This window comes from Asterias rubens, chromosome 17, assembly GCF_902459465.1.
Source record: "Asterias rubens chromosome 17, eAstRub1.3, whole genome shotgun sequence".
NCBI classification, from domain to species: domain Eukaryota; kingdom Metazoa; phylum Echinodermata; class Asteroidea; order Forcipulatida; family Asteriidae; genus Asterias; species Asterias rubens.
The window spans coordinates 9,610,237-9,620,614 of record NC_047078.1 but is presented as its reverse complement, the minus strand read 5'-3'; the positions used below and the strand labels follow the sequence as shown (position 1 = coordinate 9,620,614).

Below are 10,378 nucleotides of genomic sequence, written 5' to 3'. Positions count from 1 at the left end.
GAAGGGATTTTTCTCTTAGATAGTGATGTGGTGTGGTTCGTATTGGGGATAATGTTTGTCGAATTTCATTGTTTATCCTGTTGCGCTTGGTATATTTTGTAACCGCAGACAGTGGACACTATTAATAATTGTCAAAGACCAGTCTTCTCACTTGGTGTATCTCAACATACATAAAATAACAAACCTGTGAAAATTTGAGCTCAATAGGTTGTCGAAGCTGCGAGATAATAATGAAAGAAAAAACTTCTTTGTCACATGAAGTTGTGTGCTTTAATATGGTTGATTTCGAGACCTAAAATTAATTCTAAACTTGAGGTCTCGAAATCAAAATCGTACTTCTTTCTCGAAAACTATGTCACTTCAGAGGGAGCCGTTTCCCACAATGTTTTATACCATCAACCTCTCCCCATTACTCATTACCAAGTAAAGTTTTATGCTAATAATTATTTTGAGTAATTACCACTAGTGTCCACTGCCTTATCATGCAGCAGGTGCATCAATTAATTAATACAACTAATTAACTTTGCGCGGGAGACTCTACAATCCGCTGACAGAGGGCGCGATTCCTTTTTAATTACCTAGTCAGATACCCTAAACCAAATTCAACGCTGAACGTACGGATGAAGTCAAGTTTGATAAATCATGTGCTTCCCTTTCAGAAACGCACGCTGCTTTAAAACAGAATTTCTCAAAAACATGGACGGAGAGGGTCATTTGCTTCTTCGAGAGAATTTTGCCCGCAATGTGGCTCAATTTTACCTTTTTCTGAAAGTGGAACGGTAGTTATGAAAAGCAAGACATGTCCTTACAAAGTAAAGGCAAAAAGTAAGTTTGGAATATATATATTTTGTGTGGAAACCGTGGCTTGTAAAGTTGTGTGTGATGGCTCCCTTACTTGTGCGTTATTTATAAAAAGGGGGTAGGCGGGGTCAGGACGTGGCCAAGAGGCGGTGGGGGAGGTGGCTGATGATTGCAATATACATGGACTTTGAATATTATACATTCATGCAAATTCAGCTCAATGACTTCGACTCTCATGATGTAAATGACCTGTGACTGATAATTCGTAGTTGACAAAAAAGTTGAATATTTCTTTAATAAAAAAATAAAAAAAATATAGAAAATAGTAGTAGGGATGTCAAAACGGGTCACGTGACACGCGTAAAAACGGCGAACTTTTTCACGTCCAGTGTCAATGTTTCATCTTCCAAAAATTATTTTAACAAAATGGAGGAGAATAAAAAAAAATTAAACAAAATGAATGTATTAAGACCACTTTGATGTAGTACTTGATTGAATTTGACACTTACTATAATTTTAGTTTTCTAGAATAGGGCAATTTAAATCCGTACTTTGCGCTGAAAACATCGCTTTTCTGCGTCCCGTCGATTTATTAACTTTTTGTTTCCGAGCGTGATGAAGTTTTTCGTTGTGGTTGTAGTCTCACGAAATATGTCCCAATATTGTCATACTTCCCCTTAAAATGAAGCTTAGATGTTTATCTTTTCATATTTAACCCGGGTCAGGGCGATAAACATGATCTTGAATTAATAAAACACCGAACAAATGTAGCGTTTGATTAAACGCAATGAAAGCCTGTCAGCCCGCGATACAGTTGCATACCGTTGGAAAGCCCCATTCGTGATCTAACGAATGACAGCAGTGTCAAAGTTCAAGAACGAGGCAGTTTCCGATGAAAGCGCAATCAACACGAGGGGTTGCTCAAGTTTATGCACCTATCCGGTACAGAGGTTGTGTATACAGCTAGTTGTCTGGTTTCCACCTCTTGTAAAGAGTAACGCATGCAGCACACGGCAAAGCTGTTTACGGGGTGACGTCATTGGGCCGAAACCAGACTATTGTATGCTGCGCAATGGTTTTGCAAAATGGAGACTACAGCGCCGCGTCCCCCGTGAGAAGGCCGGTTTATAGTCGGTCGCGCGATGGTCGCGCGACGGAAGACTTGCGCGCAATCCTAAGACTGAGGCCTAAAAACCATGTCTTTTTATGATCGCGCGTCAAGATTTCCGACGCCCGACCATCGCGCGACCGACTATAACTCGGCCTTGAGTGTGCATTGTTGACGTTTCCAAGGTTAAGATCGGACGTGTGGAAAGTGTCGCAAGTATTGTTTACCAAAATTGAAGAATAACAGCGGGAATTTTAAATTGTTTCTAGAGAAATTTTGGTTGTTTATAGAGTGTATTCATTTTATCTTCGAAAAACAAACTTTTGAGTTGATTTTTATACTCTTTCAGTGTCATTAGTGTTCAGTTTTCAGAATTCAGTTCTCATTTTTTTTTTCAATTTTACTAAACTTTAACTGAAACGTCCAGTAGAGTCAGTGCACAACCTAGCTTCTGTATAAAACAATTATCAGTCTGTAAGTTGGAGCAAATTAAACACAGTTCAGTTTTTCTTTGATTTTTAATTAACATTTACTTTTATTAATAAAGAACTTTAAGTTTAACACATATTTTCTACAACAACTGCCCTTATTTTGATGAAAATTCTTGAAACAACAATTACACCTAATTTGCATATTTAAAAAAAATAACAAATTTAATTAATTAACAAATTAGTTGGTGGATATTGTTTTTGCATACATATCCTAAAGGTATCTTGCTTTCCTATTCCTGGTCCAAAAATGAAGGTGGTGACATATTTACTTTTTGAGATATTCCTTTTTGAAAACGTGAGTTTATTATAGAACGGGATTCAAATAACCACCAATTATGCATAATTTGCATATTTAAGAAACAAAACAATAAATAGCATAATGGTTTTTTTTGTTTTTTTGTTAAATTATCTGAAATGAATCTCACTTTCCTATTCCTGCTCCAAAAATGAAGGTAGTCAGACATTTACTTTTTGAGATATTCCCTTTTGAAAACACAAGTTTATTCATTGTTTATTTATAAAACCGGGATCAAATTACCCGCAATTAGGCATAATTTGCATATTTAATAAACAAACAATAAATAAGATAATGGATTGTTATTGTTGTTCTTTATTTTCTTTTGAGGCACCTGACCCTTCTATTAGTGCTCCAAAAATGAACATTGTCAGACATTTACTTTTTGAGATATGTTCCTTTGAAAACATGGGTTTGTTCAATGTTTGTTTGTTTGTTAAAAAGCCGTGAAAAGTCAATATTCACACCTTTCACTAATCCCTCGGGACTTTAGGTCTTTCTTTAAAACTTGTTAATTTAAATTCCTAGCAATCAAATTGTTTTATTTCTTCTATTCTCATAAAACTTTTTGCAAGGAAGTAATATATTTAGGTTTTGTGCGACTTGAAACCTTAGTTTGTTAATTAGGACCCTGATAACATTGTTATTTGTTTGTTTATTGTTTACGTTAGTTGCTATTAGCAACGGCCTTGTTGAACTTGACCTGTAAATTAATCATAACTTTGGAATCCCTTGACCGATTTTCTTCAAACTACCACCTAACAACTCCTATCACTGTGTTCTTTCATTATAGCCACATTGCAAAGCAAAAAAAAAACATTATAATTTCAACTGACATCCCTAATAGTAGACTAAGTTTCCAATATTATTAATTTTTGTAATTTACATTATTATATCGGTCTACTACTACTAGTACTACTCTAGGCCTGTCTGTAGGATTAATGATTGCCTTTTATATCATCCTTTGTAATGATTACATTTTTGGTGGCTCATCCGCTGTTGTTTGCCATGTTTGGTCATGTTATCTGGTTATTATATAATCATGGAGGTAGAAACCTCCATGATATAATTTATAAAATATAATTTTATAGTAAATAACAGGCCTCAAATTTCCCGATTTTTAGGGCAAGGCCACTTTGGCCTTGAATTTGTCAAATTTTGAAAGGGCACCAAGGCCATGGGGTAGGGCACCAAGGCCAACTTAAAATTTCAAAAAGGGCATCAAGGCCATAAAAAATAAAGATCATGAAACAATTTCTGTTCAGGTCCATGAAGGCTATTTTAATGAACCATTTCATTACTTTTGCTTTCCTTTAACAAAAAACATCAAGTATTTTTAAATGTATTTAATTTGATTGATTAATGGGAAGTAAAAGTAAGCATCCATTTTTTGTTGCGATGGCCAGACGTAAACAATGAACTGTCACTTAACTGTGTGCAGCGGAGATTTTGTTGCGACGGCCGGACGTAAACAATGAGCTGTCACTTGACTGTGTGCAGAGCGGAGATTTATTCAACGGACATACATGTACATGTACCATACATACATGTACATGTACCATACATGTACATGTACCTTTCATGTACATGTACATGATGCGTGATTTACGTAACATGGCCCACGTGCACAAACATGTACGAGTACCAGTGAACAAGCACAATACCAGTGGAATAGGCGGACGCCCAACCTCGAATGGAACCGAAATTGTGATTAGCTGGTACCCATCATGGACAACCTTGCGTGGGTACGCGTGTTGCAAGATGAGTACCAGTGCGATTGTTCTCAAATGGTCGTTGCAAGTACATCCGGCCCGTGTATAAACTTCGAGTACACAATGTCTATGATGGATGCACGTCTGCCGTTCGTTCTGCATCGTGCACACACACATGCACTGCATGGATATGCTGCCGTCCGTTTAAATTCCGTGTGATGAGCATTCAACCGACCGCGCTCTGTGTGCGTGTATTAATATAGAATGTACATGTAAGTGTTTGATTTTATGTGCACACAGACGGATGGTGGTGTATCAAAACATAAATTTTGATCTCAAAAAGGGCACGGCGGCCATCGGAGAAAAAGGGCACGGCCTTTTTGGCCGCGAAAATGTCAGATTTTCTCGGGGCACCACGGCCAGTAAGCAGGGCACCGGCGGCCATGGCCGTCGTGGCCGCCGGGAAATTTGAGGCCTGAAATAAAATCAAAATCTTTTTTAGTTGTGGTAAAAAGAATTAAAAGAAATACCCATGGTGCCACCATTGCGCAACCACTTTTTAATTCGATATGAAATATTGGGTGCACTTGATTAGCTTCCCTGGTGTGCTCATCCAAGTGGCGTATTTTATTTTTTCCAAGGATGAACGTGGGCAGATAATTACCCCACGTTCGTCCTGGAAAAGTCGCCTATTTCGTTTTCCAGGACGAACGTGTGCAGATGTTTACCCACGCTCCACCTGAAAAAACCCAGACGCATCATCACGTGAGCCTTCCCTTGGTGAACTCAGTGCACCTCGGGCCAGCCCCAAGAACCCCACTTACAGATAGGGTCACTTGGGGCTGAACCGAGGTGCACTGACGTCACGACGAGAAGGCTCAAGTGATGATGCGTCTGGGGTTTTTCCAGGTGGAGCGTGGGTAAACATCTGCACATGTTCGGACTGAAAAAAGAAAAAAATACGCCACTTGGATGAGCACATCGAGGTCGACCCAGGGAAGCTAATCGAACGCACCCATTATAGTATCTAATTTACCTCGATGGATATCCCTTTGTAAAAATGAGTGAAAAAGTGGTGGCGCCATACGGAAAGTTATCCCCATTGACTGTCCGACTTGTCTTTTTTGGAAATAAATGTTTCAGATTTTCAAATCTTGATGAGGCATGGTCTGTGCTTTGCAACCTGCTGTGCTGGTGCCGGGCACTCATGATTTCAAAAACAACCGACACACATTTTTTCATTTTTTTTAAAGTTAAAATTACATTCCTTTCTGCCTTTCACAGATTTTCAACAAAATGTAACACTTGTGTAAAGTTTATTAATATTAGTAAAATAAGAAACATGTTTAGCGTCCCGCCCGCTTACTTTGTACAGGCCACCTCCTTTTTTATTTTATTTTTTATTTTTTTTATTTTTTACAAGGGTTATTTTAAACGATCTCAGCTCAAACAATCTGAAATGTCTTGTCTGAATTTCTTGACCAAAATGTTTCAATTATGTATTGCGTGTTTGAACAGTAGAAAAAACAATTGATATTTGACATTTTAAAAAGAATGGCGGCCATCTTGAGAAACCCAGACGCTAAACATGTTTCTTTTTTTACTCGGCCTTATCAGTGAATTTAATTTCTTTGTATCCGCGGTGACCGCATAATTTATATCACTATCATTAGCACAGACAGCATATTTTTGAATGAATGAAAAGTCACTTTTTGTCTTCCTTCTCATTACAGCTGCATTACATGGTGTGGTCTATCAATAATCATTCATACCTGCGACTCAACTCTCGCAAAAATGTTGAAGGTCGTCACAAGGTCATCAGCCAGAAAGGCCTAGGATCACTGGTGAGTGAAACACTGGAGTTTTATCTTAGGAAATGTCCAAATTGTTTAGGTTTATATCTTGATGATCACAGGGATGAGATTCTTCCGACCTTTGTTGGAATTCCGACTTATGAAAAACGGCACCTTAACAACAGCAGCTGGCCCTATTTACGGCTTGTGGTCTTCCTGGCATCGCGCATACGTGCAGCAGCAGCTACAGATGTATAAACTTGTCTCATTCCTCGCTTCGTTTATAGTGGTACGGTTCAATAATATTTGCGTGTAATGCACTTGCTGCTGCAGCAAAACCCAGAGCTCCCAGGGGCTTAAGCGGCCCTTGACCCCCGCCGTCAACGAACTTCGCGCTGGGCGCTCAAGCACACGAATGATGGAATATTGACATTTCCAATCAACTGAATTTTCAGACCTTTTCATTTTCAAAGAATCATTTTCAAAGTGTTTACATACAGAATTGTTCATACTTTATTGATTGTTTTATTGTCTATACTAGTATAACCACCAAAACATTGTGATTTTTCATTTATAGTTTTAGAGGTTTCACCATTTATAATGAATTCTGAATGAATAAAAAAAGATGGTACAATTAAAATCTGTGAAAAGGTTCACCACCCACAGGGAAGCCATTTTTAAAAATGAAAAAAAAAAAAGATGCACAAAAGATATATGGTTTCTTTTGAAGAATATAACCCACAAAATATTTAGGTTCTAGGTTCACCGTTTTATTTTATTTCAGGAAAGAAACAAAAACAAATCAGTGTAAAGGGTTTGCCACCTGTAGGGGAACCTCTGTGGTCAATTATGAAATTGTTTGAAAGAAAAATGCACAACTTTGTTTTGAATAAAATGTGGTTTTTATCAGTGATATGGGTTCGCAACCTGTAAGGAAACCCCTGGTCAATTTTTTAACTGTGTTTGATTGAAAATTGCGCCGCTTCAAATTAAAAGTTCACATTTGGTAAATTTTGAAAGATATTGTAAACCCCCCCCCCAAATATTTTGATATACAAATAAGTTTTTTTTATTACAGAGGTTTTATATTTTACCTGTGAAACATAACAGCAAAAGTCAATGACAAAGGGTTCGCCACCCATAAGGAAACCCCTGGCCAATTTTTAAACTGTGTTTGATTGATAATTGCGCCACTTCAAATTAAAAGTCGACATTTGGTAAATTTTGAAAGAAATTGTAAACCACCCCCCAAATATTTTGATATACAAATAGGTTTGTTTTATTTCAGAGGTTTTATATTTTACCTGTGAAACAGAACAGCAAAAGTCAATGACAAAGGGTTCGCCACCCGTAAGGAAACCCCTGGCCAATTATTAAACTGTGTTTGATTGATAATTGCACCACTTCAAATTAAAAGTCGACATTTGGTAAATTTTGAAAGATATTGTAAACCCCCCCCCCCCCCCCAAATATTTTGATATACAAATAGGTTTGTTTTATTTCAGAGGTTTTATATTTTGCCTGTGAAACAGAACAGCAAAAGTCAATGACAAAGGGTTCGCCACCCGTAAGGAAACCCCTGGCCAATTTTTAAACTGTGTTTGATTGATAATTGCGCCACTTCAAATTAAAAGTCGACATTTGGTAAATTTTGAAAGATATTGTAAACCCCCCCCCCAAATATTTTGATATACAAATAGGTTTGTTTTATTTCAGAGGTTTTATATTTTACCTGTGAAACAGAACAGCAAAAGTCAATGACAAAGGGTTCGCCACCCGTAAGGAAACCCCTGGCCAATTTTTAAACTGTGTTTGATTGATAATTGCGCCACTTCAAATTAAAAGTCGACATTTGGTAAATTTTGAAAGAAATTGTAAACCCCCCCCCCCCCAAATATTTTGATATACAAATAGGTTTGTTTTATTTCAGAGGTTTTATATTTTACCTGTGAAACAGAACAGCAAAAGTCAATGACAAAGGGTTCGCCACCCGTAAGGAAACCCCTGGCCAATTATTAAACTGTGTTTGATTGATAATTGCACACTTCAAATTAAAAGTCGACATTTGGTAAATTTTGAAAGATATTGTAAACCCCCCCCCCCCAAATATTTTGATATACAAATAGGTTTGTTTTATTTCAGAGGTTTTATATTTTACCTGTGAAACAGAACAGCAAAAGTCAATGACAAAGGGTTCGCCACCCGTAAGGAAACCCCTGGCCAATTTTTAAACTGTGTTTGATTGATAATTGCGCCACTTCAAATTAAAAGTCGACATTTGGTAAATTTTGAAAGATATTGTAAACCCCCCCCCCCCAAATATTTTGATATACAAATAGGTTTGTTTTATTTCAGAGGTTTTATATTTTACCTGTGAAACAGAACAGCAAAAGTCAGTGACAAAGGGTTCGCCACCCGTAAGGAAACCCCTGGCCAATTTTTAAACTGTGTTTGATTGATAATTGCGCCACTTCAAATTAAAAGTCGACGTGGTAAATTTTGAAAAATATTGTAAACCCCCAAATATTTTGATATACAAATAGGTTTGATTTATCTTGGATGTTTTTTATTTTACCTTTGAAAACAGGAGGAGCAAAAATCAGTGACAAAGGGTTCGCCACCCGTAAGGAAACCTCTGGCCGCGTTTTTTTTAATGTTTGGGAAAAATGCAAACTTAATTTGTTGATCAATCGATACCTTTACCTCGGATGGATTCACTGTACTGTGACAGGGTTTTGCTTCTTTCTGTTTTCTCAGCGAGTAGAACCAGTAGACCTATTTTGCTGAAACTTTCACGGTTTTATTTCATCTTTCTATTTTTTGTCCATTAATCAGTGACAACAACAATCACAAATTTGTTTTTTCAATGCTTGGTTATTTTTTATCACTTCTTAATTTCATTTTTGTATCTGGTCTGGTTTCAGATTGACAGGGCATGTGCCAAGTGCGGTCACGATGGACTTCATTTCCACACCAGGCAAACACTATCAGCTGATAAAGGACAAACAGCTTCTATTTCTGCCCATCATGCAAGTAAGTTGATCACTACTTAAGCCTGGTTCATACTTGCTGCAAATGCAAAGTGAATTTTGGCGACACAGCCCTGTTTTCTTTGCGATCTACGGTGGACTTTACAAAGAGTTAAGACTAGTCTTATCTCAAGTTAGGACAAGTTACTCGTCTTAACTTAGGACTAGCCTTAAGTTTTTAATATCTCCTGGGACTAGTCCTAAGTTAGGACCAGTCCTAACTCTTTGTGAAATAGACCCCAGGATGGTTAGGGTCAAAGGTTCATTTTTTTATGTAAAAGTAATTTTTATTTATTTTTTTGATTTACAAGCATCAAGAGATTGAGTACTCCTGAAGAGAATCAATATCTTCGGATCGGTCTACTCTGAGAGGAACTCAAGGCAAGAGCTCACTGGAACAAGGAGATGAAATCACCACCGACGACGACGACGACCACCACCTGATGCCAGAGAGATGTCTTACGGATGAGGAGGCCAATTTTTTAACTGTGTTTCTTAATTGAAAAATGCGCCACTTCATATTAGGTGATTTATCATTTGGTAAGTTTTGAAAAACAAGCCCCCAAATATTTGGTTTTATTTTATTAACTCTGAAATGAAAGAGCAAAAAGTCAGCGACAAAGGGTTCGCCACCCGTAAGTTAACCTATTAAGTTAACCTATTAACTGGTAAGTTAACCAGTTAACCTATTTTGCTGAAACTTTGACAGTTTTATTTCATCTTTCTATATTTTCTCCATTAATCATTGACCACAAAAAAAACAACTTTTGGCCCTACCTTTTAGGAGTATTATCACAATTTTTTTTTTTCAATGCTTGGTTATTTTTCATCACTTCTTAATTTCATTTTTGTATCTGGTCTGGTTTCAGATTGACGTGCCATGTGCCAAGTGCGGTCACGATGGACTTCATTTCCACACCAGGCAAGCACGTTCAGCCGATGAAGGACAAACCGTCTTCTATTTCTGCCCATAATGCAAGTAAGTTAATCACTACTTAAGCCTGGTTCATATTTCCTGCAAATGCAAAGTAAAGTTTGGCGACACAGCCCTGTTTTCTTAGCGAATGTTTCAAAGGGGTTGAACACAGTTTTGGCGACACAGCCCTGTTTTCTTAGCGAATGTTTCAAAGGGGTTGAACACAGTTCAAC

General features: G+C 37.4%; 1 protein-coding gene across 2 annotated transcripts; it reads left to right on the top strand.

Annotated features, from left to right (window-relative positions):
• The first annotated feature begins 685 nt into the window (after positions 1-685).
• LOC117301275 (DNA-directed RNA polymerase I subunit RPA12-like) lies at positions 686-9,567 on the top strand. 2 transcript variants are annotated; one of them, XM_033785160.1, is made up of 4 exons: positions 686-825; positions 6,141-6,251; positions 9,125-9,233; positions 9,541-9,567. In XM_033785160.1, exons 2-4 carry the CDS (start codon positions 6,150-6,152, stop codon positions 9,552-9,554), a joined length of 225 nt encoding a protein of 74 aa, XP_033641051.1. In that variant the 5' UTR covers positions 686-825; positions 6,141-6,149; the 3' UTR covers positions 9,555-9,567. The 2 variants fall into 2 exon arrangements, with proteins under 2 accessions (XP_033641051.1, XP_033641050.1); XM_033785159.1 differs by lacking the exon at positions 686-825 and having other exon boundaries at positions 6,023-6,251.
• Positions 9,568-10,378: the final 811 nt, after the last annotated feature.

Excerpts from the sequence above, each read along its gene's own strand:
- LOC117301275 (XM_033785159.1), top strand. The coding sequence starts at position 6,105 with ATGAAAAGTCACTTTTTGTCTTCCTTCTCATTACAGCTGCATTACATG. Across the intron at positions 6,252-9,124 it reads AGAAAGGCCTAGGATCACTG|ATTGACAGGGCATGTGCCAA; the intron begins GTGAGTGAAACA and ends GTCTGGTTTCAG.